This window comes from Carlito syrichta, unplaced genomic scaffold (genome assembly GCF_000164805.1).
Source record: "Carlito syrichta isolate Samal-C Ts95f unplaced genomic scaffold, Tarsius_syrichta-2.0.1 Scaffold311970, whole genome shotgun sequence".
Taxonomy (NCBI): Eukaryota; Metazoa; Chordata; class Mammalia; order Primates; family Tarsiidae; genus Carlito; species Carlito syrichta.
This window is the reverse complement of record NW_007256066.1, coordinates 112,907-135,611: the sequence shown is the minus strand read 5'-3', so window position 1 is coordinate 135,611 and position 22,705 is coordinate 112,907. Positions and strand designations below refer to the sequence as shown.

Genomic DNA, 22,705 nt, shown 5'->3' with positions numbered 1-22,705 from the left:
GCAGAAAAATACAAAAATATAATCACCATACGTGAATGCACCTGTGGCACCATCATACAACTCATTCATAAGAGAATGCTGTAATCCAGTGACTGCTAAATTGTAGGGTACTGGAATAGGACCTACATGTGATGGAGTCTACACAGATATTGTAGATGAACCACAAATCTGGCTCTGAATTCTCTTAAGGTCAAAACAGAAAGAGAAATACAATCAATTATGTCCTTTAATTGTCCACAAGGAAAAAAACAAAACAAAGTCATTCTTTAGGGAAAACAAGTTCCGTCTTTGCCCTTAGCTCTAATTTCTCACCTAGGATTATATGTATATAGGGAAATAAGAGTATTAGAAGGCAAAATAATCATGTCATTGAAGCTAATGTTTTTTTAAATGCCCCTCAACAGAAATTGAGGGTGTAACTCCAACTTATAATTCAGCAAGGATCACTTTCCTGAACAATCAAGAACAGTAGTCTAGGCTATAGCATTCTGACAGTCCAGTTCAGTTCAGACAGTCCAGTTAAGACAAAATATAGAATATCTAGAGTTTATATTTTCTCAAAATGCAACTTCTACCAAGCAAAATTTTCACAAAAAGATGGATAGCAATTTCCTGTTGAGAACCTGGAACACAAACAGGTATTCTGTATAAGATTGGAAGTCATTTCAATATTCTTGGTCCTGTGCTTATTTCTAAATTTGGTATTCTTTTGTCAAATAGAGAGAACAGCTTATATATTAATAGATGACTACATCAGCCTTGAAAAAGGTGGACTGCCTTCTCTTATGAATGAATTTTCCTAATTCTAGCCATGTATGATATAGTCAGGTTGTTCTTCAGCACTAAATATGGAGGCAGAATCCTGGATTTAGCTCTAAGTTTTACACCTCCCCCAGCTACATGAGCTTAAGCAAGAAAATAACCCTCTCTCCTAGCCTAGTCTTCTCTGTAAAATAAAGGCAAACAGATCAGTCATTTTCAAACTTCTCTGAGGAGGTATCACAGTGGATCAGGGGGTGCTTTTACTTTCACCTGTCTTATACACAGGCATCGACATCTGCCTCAACTGCCAATAAACCTTTGAAAACAACCAGACTAGATACTCTACAATCTCAAATTGAGCCTATGACTGGGATTTTAAACTAATCTATGACACAAAGTAAGAAAAAATTAACCAAAAAGTTCAAAATTACATCATTTCCATCACAAGTAAGAAATTTTACTAAGAATTATTCTCACAAAACATCATTTCTAATGCAGCAGTTTCAAACCCTGAATAACAACACCAGAATCTTCCCTCATAGAAACATTATTATAAGTGAAGGCTGATTTCTCAGGGAAGCTCAAAAAGGCCCAGTGTCCTGAATGTAGCAAATACTAACTAGGTAAAAGAACAGATGATGTCACTGGAGCATAGCATCCAGCTAACGGTATGCAACAACATGCCTGGGGGGTTATCAGTTCCCCTTCAGCAGAGGACATCTCCCAATCTCTCTCAACCTCTGAGCATAACTCCCGTGCTTCTTATCATTCCTATCATCACCTACTGCTTCCCATCAGGGTTTCTTTCATCCAACACACCATGGCACAAACCACTTTTGCTCCATTTCTGTCCCTGAATTGTGCACAAATTCCTAAGATATTTTCCATGAAGACTATCTCATATAAAACTGATAGGCTGACCCTATGTGATTTGACTCTCACAGTAACTTGTGAAGAAAGAAAGGGTCTTGCGAACAACTCCATGTTACACAGGAGGAGTTTGAGCCTTGGAATAAGTTGACCAAAGTCCAAGAGTTACAAAGGGATCCGTGCTGCTGAAGCCTATGCCTCAGGACCCCAAATAACACCAGGTTCATGTTCTATCATCTATGCCTTCTTCTCAGGCTTTTCTCATACTTTCCCTGGCTGTGTCTTCAGTTGGATTATGTAAGAATAACAAGAAATATGGTAAATAATGGCGAACCTTTGAGCATCTAACAAAAACTAGATGCAGGTTATCCTGGCTTTTTCCTCTTTGGTGCTGGGGCCAAGAGCAAGCAAATGATGAATATGTTGAACAGGTGATGGAAAAATCCTCAAAGTACAGGGGAGTAGAAAATGAGGGAGAGAAAGAAAAGTAATAGCAGAAGGGAACAAGAAAAGGATGCTCATTCTTCTTCCACCACTCAAAGTATCGAGAAACAGAAAATGTATTAATGATAATAAGAAAGCAGGTAAACAGCATGGTGAGGAAAAGAAACAGAGAAATGCCTCGCAGTGGAAACAGAAAGAACTGGGTAAGGGAAGAAAATTGGGAGTCATTCAAACCTCCTGTAAATTTTAGATGTTTTAAATATTAGGAGGGTAGTACTTATATTACATATATGAGTGGTCTTTGGGCTGGAAAGATGTAGTCCACAAAAATACATTAGTAGAGTCTATAAAATAATCAAAGTAATAGCTAAAGCTAACAGTGACATATGTCACTGTTAAAAAATAGTAGAACCGGGCTCGGTAGCTCAGCCTGTAATCCTGCGCTTTTGGGAGGCTGAGGTGAGTGGATTGCCTGAGCCCGCGGGTTCAAGACCCGCCTGGGAAGTGAGACCTCATCTCTACAACAAATCAAAAAATCAGCCGGGCGTGGTAGCATATGCCTGTAATTCTGGCTACTCGGAAGGCTGAGGCAGAAAGATCGCCGGAGCCCAGCAGGTCGAGGCTGCGGTGGCTGGGAGCAGCCACTGCACTCCAGTCTGGGCAACCGAGTGAGACTCCAACTCAAAAAAAAAAAAAAAAAAAATACTAGAACTAAGAAATAAACAATTTGAATCTGGAAAAGAACAAATCTTGAACAAGTTATCCACTTACAAAAGACAGAATAATAGACATATAGATCTTAGAGGAAAAATAAAATTCAAAAAAGTGATATAGATAATTGTAAAAATTAATTTTTAAAAAGATACAATAGATAAAGCTAAAAAGTTTTTCTTATAAAGTAATCTTTAATGAGACTTATGTGAAAGAGAGAGAAAGAGAGGGAAAGAGACAGACTGGGACTGAGATTTATTTGAAGAGAAGGGAATTTATTTAGAGATTTCCAAATAAATATTAGGGAAACAAAAATGAGAAAAGAGTAGGAAAAGGAAGATAAAATGATATTGTGAACAACTTTGTAACAATAAATTCCAGAAATTGTGGAAAGAATAAATCCCTAGAATAATATAACTTGTCAAAATTTACCAAAAAAGAAACAGAAAGTTAAAATAGCCCTATAACCATTAAATATATCTAATTAGTACCCCTAAAAAAGCTCACATGGATGGTTTTGTAAGAAAGTTCCAATTTTTCAAAGACCAGAATATTTCAATTTTACACACGCTCTTCTACAGAACAGCAAAAGAGAGAATATTCCCCAAATCACTTTATGAGGCAATATAACTTGATGCTAAACACTGATGAGGGCAGAACAACAACAACAAAAAAAGGAATTGATAAGCCAATCTCACTCATAAGCATAGATACCAAAATCCAAAAGAAACCAAATCCAGAAGAATATTAAAGATAATACATCATGACCAAATCAGGTTTATTCCAGGTACACACATATGGTTTATCATTAGAAAAAGTCTAAATATATAATTTGCCAGCTTAATAGATTAAAAAACCATATGAAAACTCTTAATAGATGAGGAAAGAACATCTAATAAAATTCAACACCCTTTTATGATTAAAAAAAAATTGAACCATATAGGAATGAAATGGAATTTCATTAACCTGGTAAATGGTATTTACTAAATACATTTCTTGACAATGAATCACTACAAGTTAGAAGCATGCCTTTCTTAAACATCACAAATGAACATCAATTCCCATCATCTCAGCTTCCAGTCAACACTAAGACCAAGAAAAAGAAATGAAAGATACAATGATTGGAAGAGGGAATAAAATCCTAGTTATTCACAGATTATAGATGTCTATAGAGACTGAATCAAAGTCTATCTTCATTCTTTATCCTTTGCTCATTGCAGTCTGGCTTCTTCCTATATCATGCTTCTAACATGTCTTTCATCAAAGACTCCAAGGATCACCTGGTTACCAAATCCAATCAACATGCTTCAGCTCTTATCTATACTTCTGTGAACACTTGTCTCCCTTGACCTCCCCTGTTCTAGAGTTGCTCCTGGTTCTCTGGCTGCCTTTTCTCAGTAATCTCCATTGGCTCCCTTTCTTCCACTTGTCTTTTAAATGTCAGCATTCAATTCTCTGACTTCAAACTTTTTCAAGTTATATTTCTTCTAGGTGACATTATACACTCTTCCACCTTGATTACCATGTTCACCAAGGTGACTCCCAACACAAATGGTTCCCAAATTTTTATTGGACAAGTAAGGATGACCTTATGAAAATGTCAACATGTCCAAAAGGCAACTCATCTTCCCATACTTCCTTTATTGCCCATCTTAGTCATCTTCTATACAGTGACCTTACATCATAAACCTGGGAGTCATCATCGATGACTCCATCTTCATTCCCCACATTCCATCATCAGCTTCTATGTTATTTATTTTTTGAGTATCTCTCTGCTCTGTATCTTGCTTTCCTTTCCACAGTCACTAACTTGGTTTGGGCACTGATTATCTCTCTTGAATTCCTGCACCTGGTCGTGCTTTTAGGCCTGTGCTCCTCTAATCCTTCTCATAAGGAGCAAATCTGATTAAATCTGATTAAAAATCTTTCAGTGATTCTGACTGCCCAAGATAAATTTCAAACTCCTAAGCACACTTTACAAAGTCCTTCAAAAAGACTCTGCTTCTATTCATTTAAACTAGACTTTCCCTTTTTCTTCCCCCTAGGTTCCAGTCTTCATGAATGATTTGCAAGGATTTACTCCTTTCTGTTGCTTCTGGCTATGTTGCACCTTCTGTAAGAATCTATTTAATCATCTGACCCTTGCAGTAAACTCTAAGTTTTATGAAGATAGACTGTTCTAGATGTCTCCTATAAGGCAAACATTCTGTAAATACTTGCTGAATTATTCAATGAAAAAAGCCACATGAAGTAACAGGTATCAAACCCACAATGGACCATTATAAACATGTATGGGGTCACATACTTAACACTCTGATGTTAAAATGAAAGTTATGCCTGCCTATATAACTCATTCAGAAGTCATCAGAGTATAAGCCATTCTATATCGGGAATATGGTAGGGAATAAATAGAACAAACATAATCACACGCAGGTTATAATCTTGGTACCATCATTAGACATTAATGCAAAAACTTATCAGGATAGATCCTGAGTCACATCAAGCATGACAAGTGTAATACACACACGTACATGCGCACACATGTGTGCACCATGCTAATTAGAGCCTTGTGCATTTTTGTTCAAAAATTTCCCAAAAGTTATCCAAATGAAATCCAGCTTCAGTTTACATAAGCTTCATTTGTTTTGTAACTTATACCTTAGCTGCTTCCAAAATTAATTTGTAGTATATTGAATAATGTGGACCAAACAACAATTCTAAATTTCTACTTTTTAAAGGAGTCAAAATGCTTCTTATAATCCTCAGAAAGCTGAGCCATTCATATATTTGCAAACAGAAATAAGTAATGAGTTTATCAAAACTTAAAAAATATATAAATGCTAAATGTCATAAACTGTAGATAGAGTTTAGATTATGATGTTGCACAATTATTTTATCAGTCCTTTTATGTTCAATAATTAAAATGTGCTCAGACTATTTATCAACTACCATGAACATTAATAAATCCACTTGCTTTTAATATAAAAAAATCAAATAATCTTTTTTTTTATTTTCACCCATTCTGCAGGGTACACAACTGAAAATAAGAGATTATGTGGGTCACTTTCATCAGAAATAAAATCTTCTAAAATTAACCTTCAAAGGGTTTCTAAGGAAGAGTGACTGGAGCCCAGCAACTCTATTCAGACAAGTTCCTTTACAACTCCAGGCTAGCAACAATAGTACTGAGACAGAGGCTGAAACGGCTCTCTGGTCTTCATGTTCAGATTAAGTATCTACCAAGTAGAAATTGAGCTACCCTGTCAAAGTCATCAGCTGAGGGGTTAAAAATCAAATGTGACTTGAAGGAGAGATTAACTTTGGTGTGTCCTCGAACTGAAAAGAAAATGTACATTTAGACCCCGTATTCCAGCCTATACGTTATTCCACCAACACACATTTCAAGCATTTTTCTCTTTTGAAAAAAATTCCTGCTAAGCAATGCCTTAATTCTGTCTTTGAACCTAATTAACATTAAGAAACTTTTAATAGCTTTAATAACTCAGTAAAGCTGTACTAAGCTCTTCCCTGGCATCTTTCTCTCCTTACTACCCTCTCTCTCCAAACCCAGAAAAATCCAGCACCGCAGAAAACACAAAACAACTCGCCACATGCTCCGAATGCTAGAGAACAGGGAACGTGATTCCCCACTGGCTTAGGCTACAAAGAAAGCCTATGAGTAATCAAAAATCCTTAATCAAAACACTGAAGTTAAAAGCCACCTCCCCATTCCGCAGCACAAATACAATTTCCCTTTCTCTCCTCAGTCCACTCGCACATTTCTCCTCCTATTCTTGGAATTTCTGCGGCCTCGGAGCAGCGGATGGTGAGTTCATCTCAATGTCAGCCAGAGCAGAGACATGCGAAAAATCACTAACTTGGAAGGTTATTTAGGACAATAATGTCTTTCACTGTCTCACTCCTCCCACTCCAGCCCTACTTGACCTAATACTAATATTTAACCGAAAAAAAGATCCACTCATCGGGCTTCTCCCCTAGGGACTTCCCGGTAGGACCCCAAGGCAACCCCACCGCAAGAAGAGCCGCCTGGGAGAAGAGCGGGGTCCCCGGCTCGCGCACCCCTCCCCGCGCACCCGCACCGAGTCCAACTATTCTTGGATCTACTTATCCCTGGATCGCGTCTGGCCGCCCTCCCCCCTTCTTCCCCGGTGTTCTCGGTCGCCCCAGGTTGCCCTGCCAAGCTCCAGGGCCGGTGCACACCCACCCACCTGGGCCGGATCCGGGGACCCTGGCAGGCGCGCTCCTCGAGAGCTCCAGCACCCGGCCTGCTCCTCCTGCTCCCTCCAGCCGCGATCCAGGAGGCGCGCCCCAGGGCGGCTGCAAGGTCTCCCCCAGTCACCTTTGTGCGGCCCGCCCCTGGCTCCAGCAGCGAAGTCGGCCGGGCACCGGCGCTGCCCGCCTCGGCCCAGGACTCCCGCACGGCTGACCGCAGAGTCCGAGCTGCGCCCGGGCTGCTCGCTCGGCCGCAGACCCGCCCTCCAGGCTCCCGGGGAGAGCGCAGCGGGCGGCGCGTGTGGCCTGCAGCAGGCGGTCCCTCCAGGCAGTCCTCGTCCTGGTCCCTCCTCCCCTCCCCCTGGCCTGGCGGCTGGAGGCGCAGGTAGGGACCGGCCAGGGAGAGCCTGCAACCCCTCGGAGAGGGAAGTAAGGAGACTGCTATTGAGCCCTGCGCGCGCTCCGCCGGGGCTCCTGCGAGGTCCTAGAGTGGGCTGTGTCTCAAGCCCCCTCCTGGAGACACCGGCCCTGACAACTTATTTTTTCCCCTCCCCCAGCCGGCCCGCCCCGCCCCGCCTTCGGGAAACTCGGGGAAGCAAAGGAATCCTCTCCTCTCCCGTCTTGCCTGACACATTCAGGTTTATGCTGAAGCTTTCGTGGTTATGGGTCCAAAGGGAAGGCTGGAATAGTCTTCACCTGTTTGCTGTTTATATCCTAGTGGGGGCAGGATTCCGGCAACCAGGAAAACAATGGTATTAATCCTACTACTGGGAAACCTGCTTATGTGAAATACATGGTTTCTTATCCCAACCAGGTTTGAAGGGCAAAGGCTCATAGGACAGGAGAACCCACCAGCCACATAAATACACACTTAAGTGACAAGTACACGTTAATGACATTTCTGGTTAGCTATAATGCTATGGGGGGGGGAAGAAAACTTTCTGTTCCAACCTAAGTTTCAAACCTTTCTAAGGCGTATAAGTCTGCCCTCATTCTTTAGTGAGCCCAGAATAATAATGAGAAAAAAAAAATTTAACAAGATCCTGTAGCACCTTAAGTTCCACTGTAATCAGTAATAGCTGTAATTGCACTAGAAACAGACTATATACAAGACCGTACAAAGTCACACTCGAAAAATTTGGAACTGGTGTCAATGAGGTTTCATGGTATCTCTGAAAAGTCAGTTTCTTTTTTCAAATTAGTCTAAATAATATTAAGTATTACTGTATTTGGAAAAATTACATTTGACACTACTACCTAGGAGGCCCTGCTACAGAATCTTTTTCCCTAGGCCTTGAAAATTAGAGAATGAATTCATTTTATAAAAGTATTACTAGGCAGCAAAATAAGGAACAGCCAAAACTACTTTGTTTTAGGAGGCAATTTACAGAGCACCTAAAACGTGCCAGGACTGTACATGAGACATTTCACAGAAAATAACTTATATCTACAATTTTAGATTTGGAAACAGAATTCCCAAGCATGTATTAATTTTTGCTTATGGTCGAGGTAGCAGGTTTTGGATTCAGATTGGTCTGGCCCAAAAACTTGCATTTTTTCCTTTGCACAATTGCTATTGACTCATTCAAGTATTTATTAGCCATCTGCTACATGCTAAGTACTAGGTTAAAAAATAAGATAGTTGCTTCCTTAAGAAGCTCCAGTCTGTGAATATACAATGATATAATGTGGTAAGTGCTATGAGAGCAAGGAATTCATGGAACAGAAGGGACACCTAACCTAGTTTTGAAGGGTGGGGCCTGGGATTAGGAAATGGGGACAGTCATCCAACAGGGCCATCCCGAGTGACAATGAGGAATCTGTGTGTCAGGGTCCAGAAAAATGGAGTAAAGGGAGATAGGCAACCAAGATGTAAAAAAGTCAAACTGACAGAACTTGATTCAAAGTGGGGATGAAGAAGAATGTGAACCAAAGACAGCTCCCACAATCCAGGTCTGAGTTACTGAATACATGGCAGTTCTATCAGTTGTGGATAACTCTGTTTTAGACATGATGGTTTTGAAATGCTTCTGATATAACCATATGTAAATGTTCAAAAGGTAACTGGATATACTGGTTCAGAGTTCAGGAGAGGTCTAAGGTGGAGATATCTGAATCATCATGGCATTCTAGTTCAAGGAATAGGTGAGATTATCCAAGAAAAATGCTAGGAGTGAGAAGGCTATCCACAAAAGCCTAGGGATGTTTAAGGCATAAACAGAAGAAAAGATGCTTTAGAAGGTGAGTGAGAAGAAGTTACCGTAAAGGAAAGAGAAGCCAGAAGAAGAGGTACTGCGGAAGCCACAGAGAATTCCAAAAAACAGGAAGTAGTCAAACACTGGGTTCTTCAAAGGACAAGCAAGACAATTTTTAAATGTCCTCTGATTTAGCAATAAGGAGATATTGGCAAGAATAGTGTCAGTGGACTAGCTGGAGAATTAAATAGAAACAGAAAGTATCACATTTGCAAGAATGGAACTGGAAAAGGATGTAGGGAAGTAGACAAAACTATAAATACGGGAGTAGAAAATTCCAAAGAGAGGAGATATATATATATATATATGTATTTTTTTTTTTTTTGAGTCGAAGTCTTACTCTGTCGCCCAGACCGGAGTGCAGTGGCCGCTCCCGGCCACTGCAGCCTCGACCTGCTGGGCTCCGGTGATCCTTCAGCCTCAGCCTTCTGAATAGCTGGAACTACAGGCGCGCGCTACCACACCCGGCTAATTTTTGATTTATTGTAGAGATGAGGTCTCGCCAAGTTGCCCAGGCGGGTCTAGAACCCGCGGACTCAGGCAATTCACTCACCTCAGCCTCCCAAAGGCGCGGGATTACAGGCTGAGCCACCGAGCCCGGCTGAGAGGAGCTATTTTTTGAAGCAAGGTCCTAGAGAAGCAGAATGGAAGGAGACAAATGCCTCCAGCAAATGGCAAGAAGAAAGGATGAGAGCAGATGCAGATAAAAGTTGCGGAGTGACAGGGAATTGAGGCCTATATAATGAGTGCCTCATGTATAACAAAGAAATCTTGCTCAGAGTAGAGGGAGGCAAGGAAACTGCAAGAGGGTCAGAGAGAGAGGGATGAAGGCCAGAAAGAACCATTGTTAACATTAGGAAATTAAGAGATGGGGTCACAAAATGACTGAACGACTGCTGGACAGTACAGGAAGCTACATCAATGTAAGAAACCATCACTCTGTTGAGTTATGAGTCCACATGAATGCATGATTTCTCTTCTAAGACACCAGCATCCAGTCCAAAGAAGCAGTACAGAATTCTAACCCATCCGATGGTTCCAACAGAGAGTCTGAATCTCTCCATTATAAAACAAAGTTAGCACCTCTATCATTCCAACCATACAGTGGCATCACAGCTCTTCAGCCGTCAGGAGCTTTCACATGAAAGCATAAAATACTTTATAAATGAGCTTATACTAACTTTAAATAGGCCGTTCCTAAATGGGAAAAAGTGGTTTGATTAACATCAAGGGAGCTGGATGATAACAGAACAAGAAGGACACCAATGCAGGCTTTTTTTTGCGTGCCATTTTAACCATTTCTGAGACTATCCTCTGGTGAGGAAAACCATGGGAACAAAAATAATTCATGAAACCAGTTTCTAGTCTTTTGAATGGAACTCTCAGACAAAGGTTAGAAAAGACATAGCACTAATATTCTGTTATACTGTTTCCAAGTAAACCACCCTAAAAAAAGCTTGTAGGCTTCTCTATAGCAGATCAACCACAAATTTTATAGCACATTTTATATATTGTAAATTATTTCAACCATTAGTTTTATGAACAAATAAAATCTGCCTATAATAATGCCTCATTTATTCATAGGTCATAGGAAAAGCTAGATTATGTAGTTCTTATCAGTGTATCCTTAATAAGCAAAAAACACACACGTAGTGCACAAAAATACAAGGCATAAAGATCTGCACTCTCTGTAACTCTAATCCCCTGCTGAGAACCTCATACAGAGTCAGCTCACTCTTACTGTGGATATAATTTTACCAAGTTTGGTTATCTGATTTTGTTAATAAGTAGAAGATTAGAAAGAGTATATCAGAAGGGATCAGTATTTCACTGCTAGAGGCAGGCACACAGTTAATCTAAAAAAATCAAGAGAGGTAATACTTAAAAACCCACATAAAGCAAACAAGAATTCAAAAAGCATTAGCAGGACCAAACCATTTAGAAGAAAAACTCAAGAGTCCTATAAACATTATCCAGGAAAGGTATCTCTGTATTAAGGCACTGAGTAATACAAAAAGACAATTCTGAGACATAAAATTATGGCCTGACAACGGATTGTTTTGTTTTGTTTTGATTTGAAAGAGGCCAGAGTTGGTGGCTCACACCTGTAATCCTAGTACTTTGGGAGGCCAAGGCGAGAAGATTGCTTGAGCCCAGGAGTTTGAGAACAGCCTGGGCAGTATAGCAAGACCTCATCTCTACAAAAATAAAAATAAAAATTGACCAGGCATGGTGGTACATGCCTGTAGTCCCAGCTACTCTGAAGGCTGAGGCAGAAGAACTGCCTGAGCCCAGGAGACTGAGGCCATGGTAGCTGTGATTGTGCCACTGCATTTCCAGCCTGGACAACAGAGATCTCCAACTCAAAAAAATAAAAAAGAAAAGAAAAAGAAACATAAATTAAGTTTAAAATATCTCATTCAGAAATACATGTGTAATATTTGAAATAACTGCCATCAAAAAAAAAAAAAAGATGAGAATAAAAACAATTTTGCTGTCATGGGGACTGGGGTCACTTATATCTATTAGATCCCTATTGTGTGCCTGGCACTACACAGGTGTTTTACCAATATGATCTCAATTACTTTTCAAAACAATCCTTTTTGGTTGGCTACCACTTTAAAAAGGAGATCACATTTAAAAAGCGAATCGAAGAAAGATTAAACCGCACAGGAGTCAGATCCAGGTCTGTGGGACTTCAAAGCTTATAAGTGCTCTTTTAATAAAATTTCCAGATAATAGAAATGTAATTTATAATACCAGATAAGGCATTACAACACATAATTATGCCACTCTGACCTCAATTAAGCTATTAAATTCCTATGTTGTAATTCTTAGTCATTTGAAAGGCTAACTTTAAGGATGCCACTTATCTTTCAAATGTTTCTGGGTGTCTTCTGTCTATAATCTTATTTCTGAGAAAGAAATCTGTGGATTCTACTATGGGTCTTATAGAGTTGCTATTTCATAAAACTACTGAAAAGGTATCTTAAGGATACTTGAAAAGTCTGAAACATTAAATGTCAGTTACTAAAAGAATACTGTCTTCCACGCAGTATGCTAATATAATCTATATACATATTATTCATCTATATATATATAGTTGATGCCCACACCCAATTCTGAGGTGTTCATATATTTTCCTTTTACAGAAATTTGTCTCACAGTTGGTTAGAGAAAGATTGAGATTTAAAACAGGTCCTTTAGACTTTCAGACCAGTGCTTCTAACAACTTTCTATATGGTTTCCCTTGTTTGAAAGATAAGACATCAAGGTGCAGAGAAGCAAAGTACCCTATTATCATTTAAACAATAAGTAAAGAAGGATGGAAACACAACATAATCATTCCAAGGGAAGTAGTCAGATAAATTCTTTGACAACATTACCTCCTCCCAAAACTAGATAAATCCAGCGTTAAAGGCATAAAATTCCCAAGATACTATCAAAGAGGGGGTTATAAATATTAACTATATAGATATTGCAGTAATAACTGCTGACTTTTATTGAGGACCTACTATGTGTCTAGCACTATGCTAAGTATTTTGCTTATATTATCCTATTTAATCTTCATGACCAATTTAAGAGGCTAAAAGAGGTTAATTAGTCTAAACTTTATGCTAATACTCTTGTGCATCCAGATTTGCACAAAGAGAAAGACTTAGACTATTTTTTAAAGCAGATTGTTTGAAAATCAGAATAGGTTGACATCTCCAGAAATTAAACACATACCAAAATAACACATTGCTTCTAATCTAGTGTTCAGCCTTAAAACCATACATCTCTAGAACAAAAAAAAGCTATCAATATATCCATCAGGAGCCGGGCTCAGTGGCTCAGCCTATAATCCCGCGCCTTTGGGAGGCTGAGGTGAGTGGATTGCCTGAGCCCATGGGTTCGAGACCCCCCCAGGCAGCGAGACCTCATCTCTACAATAAATCAAAAAATCAGCCGGGCATGGTAGCGTATGCCTGTAATTTCGGCTACTCGGAAGGCTGAGGTGGAAGGATCACCGGAGCCCAGCAGGTCGAGGCTGCGGTGGCCGGAAGCAGCCACTGCACTCCAGTCTGGGAGACAGAGTGAGACTCCAACTCAAAAAAAAAAAAAAAAAAAAAAAATATCCATCAGGTACCATATGAGATACATGAATGAAATTTGGTTTTATCAGTATACTAAAAACTATATGAATTCTGTTACATCATAATTTATTAACCCTTTGTACTTGAATGTCCCTCTGAGGAGTCATCATAAATCTAGCAAACCACTCTGATGTCTCCTCTCAGGGGACAGGACAAACTTATGCCAGCACAAATTTTTCAAAAATGTATGTTTCCTTTAAGTTTTTTATTCAAACCACAAGAAAAAGCAAATAAAGAGATAGAAAATATACTGAGATATGATCGATCAGTTAAGAAGTGGTTTTCAGGAATCACAAGTGTGCCCTTCCACATCTTCTTCAAACAACAGACTGGACAATAAATTATATATTATTAATGTGGGAGGAAGAAAATGAGACTGCATTGTCCTCTTGAACAGAAAGACATCGGGTGGAAAAAGAAGTCAAACAAATTACTATTGCACAACATGTATCAATAAACCTGCAATGTATACAGGTGCCTGTTTCACATGTTACCACACATTAGAAAAATATAAGATATAAAACTTTGATTTTTTGTAATAAACAAGTTCCTCAATGTCCAAAATTCCATTTTAAGCCAAATATCATTATAATGAAATAACTGGTTCCAACGCTGTACTATGTAATAGGAAGTGATTCATTTTTCACAGTTTCATAAAAAAAGTGCAGTTGAGTTGCTGGTAGATAATCCGTGAGACATCTCTGAGTGCAGAGGGTTAATTTCAAAGATGTTCTACGATATGATCATCCTATTCAGATTTATTTAGAACACTAAATCATTCCTCATTTAAATAAACTAGCATATGAAATTTATCAAGCCATCAAAAATAGAAATGCTGACATGGGATATTTCAAACAGTATTAAAAGATTCAACCAAGCCGGGCTCGGTGGCTCAGCCTGTAATCCCGCACCTTTGGGAGGCTGAGGTGAGTGGATTGCCTGAGCCTGCGGGTTCTACAATAAATCAAAAAAATCAGCCGGGCGTGGTAGTGCATACCTGTAATTCCGGCTACTCGGAAGGCTGAGGTGGAAGGATCACCGGAGCCCAGCAGGTCGAGGCTGCGGTGGGGGAGCGGCCACTGCACTCCAGTCTGGGCGACAGAGTGAGATTCCAACTCAAAAAAAGATTCAACCAGTTAAAATAAACAAGTATGTCTTCCTGTGATAGTTAATAGAATTCTGTTGAAAGACTTTTGGTAAGTTTGTTTCAAGTGACTATTTCCATACTTTTCTTATTCTCCAAATAAACTAATATATGGAATTTTTGGTACATATAGTAAACACAGCATTAAAAAAATTATATGCAAATTCGCAAGGCTTCCTGTTCTAATCATGGGAAAATAAAATTTTAGATCTTTACATATGAAAGGAACATATATAAAACTATTTTCACCTATCTTTTACCAAAACCTAATCTCTAACCAAAAGGCATAAATAAAATGAATCCAGAATAAAAAACTTAGTATCTTAATGTAAAAAGTTAAAGATTAAACATAATATGTGATATTTAACAAAATGAAAAAGAAAGCTATTGCCACTTGGCTTATACTGAAATCCTGAAAGTGTACAAAAAATAAAGAAAAATCCTAGTTCAGGCAACCAAAACACATTTTTACAACTTTTCAGTCCTTAGAAAAAGAATTACTACTAGATCAGCATACCATTCACACTCATATTTGTAAAAGCAAATGGCTAACAGTTGAAGGAGAAGAGAGCAATGGGAAAAGAACACAAAAAATACTCCATTGAGCTCAGTTTACATAGCTACGTATGATAGTACTTATTTCTAAATAAAAGTGTTTTTTACACAAAGATTGTTTCTAGAATATTTTTGCATCCCTCTTATTGAAATGTCATAACAATCCTGAGCAGATCAACTTGAAATATACTTGTTATATACGGTTACATCAACAAATTCAAAAGATATGAACACAAATTATTTCAGAATCATGCTGCTTCATCAAAAATAAGTTTTAAATTTTGTTGAAAAATTAACCTTTCATTTCTCTCATTAGTACTATTTTTTTCCTACCTTCGAATAATTTGAAAGCGAGGACTTCATGGATGATCAAGAGTGTAACACCCAAACAATTATTTTAAAAATTTAATTCCAAACTACCTACCACTTCTTGTTTAGTGAAGAGATTAAGGCAATCACTCAGAGCTACACAAGTTTCTCTAGAAGCTTCAGAGACAACTTCAACTTTCTGAAGAAATGATGGAAGCATTTCTATAAATAAAAAAATAAATACAATGAGTGGGATTCTGAGTAATTTTAAAGTAAGCTAAGATCACAAATATTTTTAAATTTACTAACCTCATATTTCCTTCTAGCTGTCTTAAGTAAAACATGCAGTATGGTTTTTAGACATCATTATTAAGCACCTGCTATGTTCAGGGTACATAAATTGATATAGAAAAAGAAAGGGTGAAACCTTCTCCTAGAAAGGTCTATCCCCTAGAAGAAGAGTCAAGACTAAAACAAAGTTTACAGGAATTAAATAATAATGTAATTTTTTAAAGAAAAATTGCTGACAAGAAGGACTGATGAACTTCCTTATAAGACATTAATATTTACTTTCATGACATTCTATTCTAGATAAGTAATTTTATTAAAAAAGCAAAGTGTCAAAGAGAGACAAAATAATTCTGTAGTTGACATGGAAGCTAACACATTTGAAGGTGACATTAACTCAACTTCCTTTAGTTCTTCTTTGGACAAATGTTTAGCATAAACAGGTCTCTTCACCCTTAAAAATATGTCCCTATAGAGGCCTACTATGTTTTAGTATAGTATTAAATTGGGAATAAAGGAAAACAGTATCTGCCCAGTCCCCTAAAGAAGTTCTTAATCCACTTACCCATTAAAAATTTTAAAAAACACAAAGTTTTGACAAGAGAAAGCTGCAAAATGCATATATATCGCTTAAAAACAAGTAAAATGCCATACCCAGATTAAATGCAAGAGATATTTTGTAAATTATACATTAAGACCCTTTAAATATGTTCCCTCCATTAAATAAAAATTTTAACATCTAAGAAAGTTTTTCACTAAAAAATAACTAAAAGGGAATGATAGAAAGAGATTTATTAAAGGATATAAAATTACAGCTTGGGCCAGGCACTGTGGTTCATGCTTATAAACCCAGAATTTCGGGAGGCGAGGGCAAAAGGACCACTTGAGTTGAGTTCAAAACTAGCCTGGGCAACTTAGTAAGACCCCATCTCCACAATGAATTAAAAAATTAACCAGGCGTAGTGGCACATGCCTGTAGTCCCAGCTACTAGGGAGGCTGAGGCAGGAGGACTGCATGAGCCCAGGAGTTCAAGGATGCAGTGAGCTATGATCACCCCACTTCACTCAAGTCTAGGTAACAGAGCGAGACCCTGTCTCTTAAAAAAAAATTTAAAAAAACAAACACAAATTTACAGCTAGATAGGATGAATAAGTTCTAGTGTTCATAGGACTGTGGGATGACTATAGTTAACAATAATATATAGCTTCAAATATTTAGAAGGAGGACATTGAATGAACACAAAGAAATGATAAAGGTTGAAGATGATGAATATGCTAATTACCTTGATCTGATCACTATACATTATATGTATTGAAACATCACATGAATATTTATAACTATCTTCTATCAATTAAAAAATTAAATAACTAAAAGGAGAAAGACAAATCTTTGTATTTCCAATAATGTTCACTTTCATAAAACATGGTAAACAAGGTCAACAAACAAAAGCAATTAAGTAAAGCAAATCCAAATGCCAGCAATTTGCAAATATTAGGCCACAGAACACTGGGTCCCATCAAGATGCAAAGATTTTCAAATGGGAAATGAATTGATAGTACGAGAGGAAAATAAAGTTTAAGACTGTCAATATCATAGAAGACATCAAAACAAATATATCAAGAACATATGCCAAATTACTTATAGTCACTTCTGGAGGATAAAACTGTGATTATTAATCTTTTTTATTCTTCTTTAAAATACTTCCAAAATATCTACATTAGCATGATCTATTTAAGCAAAGAAAAGTCCTTTTCTTGGAAAAAATATTTCTCAAAACTCATAAGGCAAAAGTGGGCAACAAGGAAAAGGTCAAAGTGAATAAAGAAAAGTATGAACAGCCTATCATTGATATCAGGACATGAAGACCAAATAATATTTCATCACAGTTTTCATCTTATGGAATACAGTTTCCTATTATGGGTTATCCTTAATAAAGCCCAAATAATTGAAAACTACTATATTCTAAACGAAATTTGACTTTACATACTTTACTTTTCATTTTTAATCTCTGATACACATTGTGAAGATTTCGTCTCTACTTAGTGCTAAATAGCAAGAGAGTATCATATGCTAGGTGCCATATGACTTAACAGTGTCTCAACAGATGTCTCGCATGAACTGTGGACTGAGTACTGTGAGGAGATGTACGAGAAAAAGCAGACACAGCCTCTGCCCTCCATTAATTTTCTGGGTAATCTAGTAATTTTTCACTTTCATGGCACAAACAACAGGAAAATGGAAGCATATCATTCACAGATTATATTTATTTTATTAAATCCCATCACATGCTTAACAGTTCCGTTTTTGCAGCCTGGTATTGGAACAACAGGCACATAGACCAATGGGATAGGATAGAGATTCCAGAAGCAAAGCCTCAATTCCTCAACCAACTCATCTTTGACAAAACCTCCAACAACAACCTCTGGGGAGAGGAGAACCTATTCAGTAAATGGTGCTGGGAAAACTGGCTGACCACATGCAGAAGATTGAAACAGGACACCTACCTATCATCATACACAAAAATTAACTCTAAATAGATCAAAGACCTGAATGTAAAACCTCAAACTATAAGAATCTTAGGAAAGGCAGGAGACATTCTTATGGAAATTGGAACTGGGAACCAATTCCTATTCAGAACCCTAAAGGCCAATACCTTAAAAAATAAGATAGACAAGTGGGACCTCATCAAATTAACAAGCTTCTCCAAAGCAAAAGAAACCATCAAGAGAGCAAGGAGACAGCCCACAGAATGGGAAAAAATATTTGTCAACTGTATATCTGACAAAGGCCTAACATCTAGGATCTACAAGGAACTCAAATGCGCCAAAAGGATAAAAAACACAAAAAGCCCCTTTAAAAAGTGGGCAAAAGACATGAATAGATACTTCTCAAAAGAAGATAAATGCGCAGCCAACAGACACATGAAAAAGTGCTCAGCCTCACTCATCAGCAGAGAAATGCAAATCAAAACCACATTGAGATATTACCTAACCCCAGTAAGAATGGCCATCATTAATAAAACAAACAACAACAAGTGCTGGTGAGGATGGGGAGAAAAAGGAACACTACTACACTGCTGGTGGGAATGCAGACTAGTATAACCTCTTTGGAAGACAGTGTGGCGATTTCTGAAAGAACTAGAAATTGACCTTCCATATGACCCAGCAATTCCCCCATTGGGAATATGCCCAAAGGAACTCAAATTATTCTACAAAAAAGATACCTGCACACGTATGTTTGTTGCAACTCTATCCACAATAGCAAAAACATGGAACCAACCGTGTTGCCCATCAAAGCTGAACTGGATAAAGAAAATGTGGTACATATACATGATGGAATATTATGCAGTCATAAAGAAGAACAAATATATGGATTTTGCAGCAACTTGGATGGATTTGAAGTTGATCATACTCAGTGATGTATCACAGAAACAAAGAACTGAGTTCCATATGTTCTCACTCATAAACTGACCTTGAATAATTACAATGCTATAAGAAAGCAATTGGCAGTAGTGGGAAACTGTCAGGAGAGGGGGGGCTGTGGGATTGGTAGTTGAGGGAAACTGCTAGGGGAGGGAGGGACGTAACTCATCAACAAGGGTACCTGCATGATCAATGTTTACATACCTGACCCTGAAATGTACCCCACCCACATCTTTATAACAAAAGTTAAAAAAAAAAGAAGCAAAAAAAAAAAAAATCCCCAAAAAACAAAACAGTCCTGTTTTTGTCTGTTTTCGACATTTCATACTTTAGATACTTGTTGATTAACATAAAGCAAACATTAGTTGTTCAAATACATGTTTGGGAACACCTACAAATGTTAAAACTGATTCCCCAAAGGTTTCAAAAAATACATAAAGATATACTTTATTAGCTGGGCATGGTGGCACATGCCTGTAGTTCTGGCTACTTGGAAGGCTGAGGCAGAAGGATCACCTGAGTCCAGCAGGTGAAGGCTGCGGTGGCCGTGAGCATGCCACTGCACTCCAGCCTGGGTGACAGAGTGAGCCTCGAACTCAACAACAACAAAAAAAGATACATTTTTACAAGAATCCACCATTGGCGGGGCGCAGTGGCTCAGCCTGTAATCCCAGCACTTTGGGAGGCCAAGGAGAGAGGATTGCCTGAGGCTGGAGGTTCAAGATCAGCCTGGGCAACTTGGTGAGATCTCATCTCTACAGTAAATTACAAAAAACTAGCTGGGCGTGGTGGTGTGCGGCTGTAGTTCTAGCTACTTGGAAGGCTGAGGTGGAAGGATCACCTGAGCCCAACAGGTAGTAGCTGTGGTGGCTGTGAGCGTGCCACTGCACTCCAGCCTGGGCAACAAAGAGTGAGACTCCAACTCAAAAAAAAAAAAAAAATCCACCATTGAGAGAGTATACAATTCTTTTTCCAAAACAGAGTCAAACATTATCTAATTTCTCTGACAATCTAGTGTTAAAGCAAGATTTTGAAATAAATAAACTTGCACAGTGGCATGGTTTAAGAATTGATGAACCCTGCCATCTGCTACACTGCATTGCAGCAGCACATCAGGGTCCATCCAATTCACACAGCATACTTCTTATATAATGAGGCTTCCATATTGTTACATAAAAAGAAAGAAAATTGCTAAGCTTCTAGAAAACTGACCAACTGGGAATCATTGCAAATACATTTTAGCCAGTTAATATTTAGAGACTAAACTATCATGAATAAATGCAAAAAGGTTAGCATGTTACCTTATTTGGCCTACTACAAGAATCTGATGCTGCTGATTTTGAGGAAAAAAGTTTTTTTGGTACTAAAAATATTTCTGAAGTCATGAATACTGCTAGAAGATCATATTGGAAAAGCTTAACTTTAGAGACATATAAAAAGCTCACAATCTGTCGTTTTTTATGATTACACTGTATAATTTTTAATTGCGTAAGTTTTAAAAATAGTGGGAAAGTACTTGTTTCTTTATATGTGAACAAGTCAACCCCTAATACAGACAACCTCCACTATTCTCCCAATGCAATAACAGTCCACATTTCCTCAGCCTAAGATTTAAGATGCTCTAAAAACTAAATCAGTTTCAGCCAAACTGTTTTCCTGGAAATATTTGTTTATCTAGAAATAGTGTTCTACTTATTGCCTCCAAGTCTTTTGTTCAAGATGGTCCCTCTTCCTTGCATATTGGAAATAATAATTATTCATATTCAGAAGTTTGCTTACTTGACAAAAATTATTTTCTTTTGAGGTCTAATTTAAATGCCATCCTCCCACATGTAATCTTCCTTAAATACTACTGTGAGATGCGACCTCCCTCCTGGACTCCCACAGCAGCCAAATCCACTTGTAATAAAGGGCATGAGGCATTGTATGTCTGTTATATCTCTGCTACTCACTGTAAATTCTAACCCTCTTTACCCCTTCAAACACTCCGCACTGAGCTTTGTACAAAGATAAAACTCAAATATTTATTAAACGAGTTAAGGAAACTATAATATATATCATTCCCACATTTGCATAGGAACTCCAAATGGTTTTGGATTATTTTATTTTACATTTAAATAATTATGGCACTTTAGTTTAAAAATGTAAAATGAAAACATTTCCACTTATATTACTATAGATTGGCTGATTAGGACAGATTGAGAAATAGGCAATTTTTAACTACATTTTGTTTTTTACTTGTGGCACAAGAAAATACACAGGGGTGCCAAAAAATGTATACACATTATAAGTATGATGTTCGGTCAAAAGATGGTGTTAATCAAATGAATGCTAGCATCACCATGCAACAGGCAGGGCAGTCAAATAAAATGGCGGAAGCATGGTTGAGCAAACGTCATATCACACATTGCTACCATAATTTAATTCAACTTTGAAAAGTAATACATAGATAACATCTCTTAAAATGTGTATACATTTTTTATACTCCCTATATTTTGCCAATTTTTCAATATTCAACTACTCAAATATTTCTATCACTTAGGGCAATGACCATCATCCACTAAACAAGTACCTTTGAATGTTCTATCTATACATCTACATTTATATAATTTATATTAATTACACTGGAGGATATAAAATATACACTCAAAGTGGCATTATTAAATGAGTTAAAGCATAAGTTAAAAAAATTAAAAAATGATATCAAGGATGCTATAAGACATAAATAGCAAATAAGTTGTATTACAAAAATATTAAATATTCAGAGAAGAGAGTCATCATTATGGACTAGAGTAATAAAGTTTGATGAAAAAGGAGGGCCATAAGTTGGACATTCAAGAACAAGTAATTTTTTATTGCTAATTATAAGCCCAATAAAATAAACATGCCTAAAATATCTCTACAATTATTATTTTCTAGAAGTGCCAAAAATACTAGTTCTAAGAGGAAGAGTTTCAGAATTACGATCAATGAGAACTCCAACAAGGTGAGAGGATTTCATCTACTAGTTATGGAGTGGCAACCAGGTAGTAGGCACCACACTGGGTGCTGGAGTTTATAAAGGGTTAAGTAGAAGAGAAACAGTAATTGTCCTTATAGAACGTGCTGCCTACAAACAAAAATAGAAAATAAAACTATTTCCACTGAATGAATAGCATGATCAGAGGAAGACTTTGGAAGAGTAAGAAGGGGAATCACGATTAGCTGAAAAAAAAAAAAAAATGAATTACACTGAAAAATGTAGAAAAGTATCAGTCAAGGAAGACCTGGAGTCAAACACAAACGGAATAAAGCCAACAGAACTATGGAATGTGTTTCACATTCTTTTGTAATTAAGAGTGAAGTGAGGCAATAAGGAAGGATAATTAAACGGAGTAAAACTTCAGTCAAAGGCTATAACTGGATTTGCATCAATCCTGACTGAACTGTCCAATGGGCTCCTCGTCCTGTGATAATGACCTTCTGAGATAAAAAGAGTTAATGAAGTAAATAATAATTAGGGTGGAACCACATATGATCTATGAGCAGAGTGCCACCTGGGGCAAGGTCAGGAGTCTTGAGAAGGTCTGTGCACA

At 37.8% G+C, this 22,705-nt stretch overlaps 1 protein-coding gene across 3 annotated transcripts in view; it reads right to left on the bottom strand.

The window, feature by feature from the left end:
* OSBPL1A (oxysterol binding protein like 1A) overlaps positions 1-22,705 on the bottom strand; it is a 200,318-nt gene that overhangs the window by 105,642 nt on the left and 71,971 nt on the right. For 2 of the 3 annotated variants that reach the window (XM_008069370.2, XM_021718229.1), the window contains one exon: positions 15,535-15,641. In XM_008069370.2, coding sequence (XP_008067561.1) covers positions 15,535-15,641 — 107 coding nt within the window. Of the gene's footprint in view, positions 1-7,016; positions 7,221-15,534; positions 15,642-22,705 lie in introns of those variants that run through there. The other variant, XM_008069374.2, reaches the window with a different exon arrangement.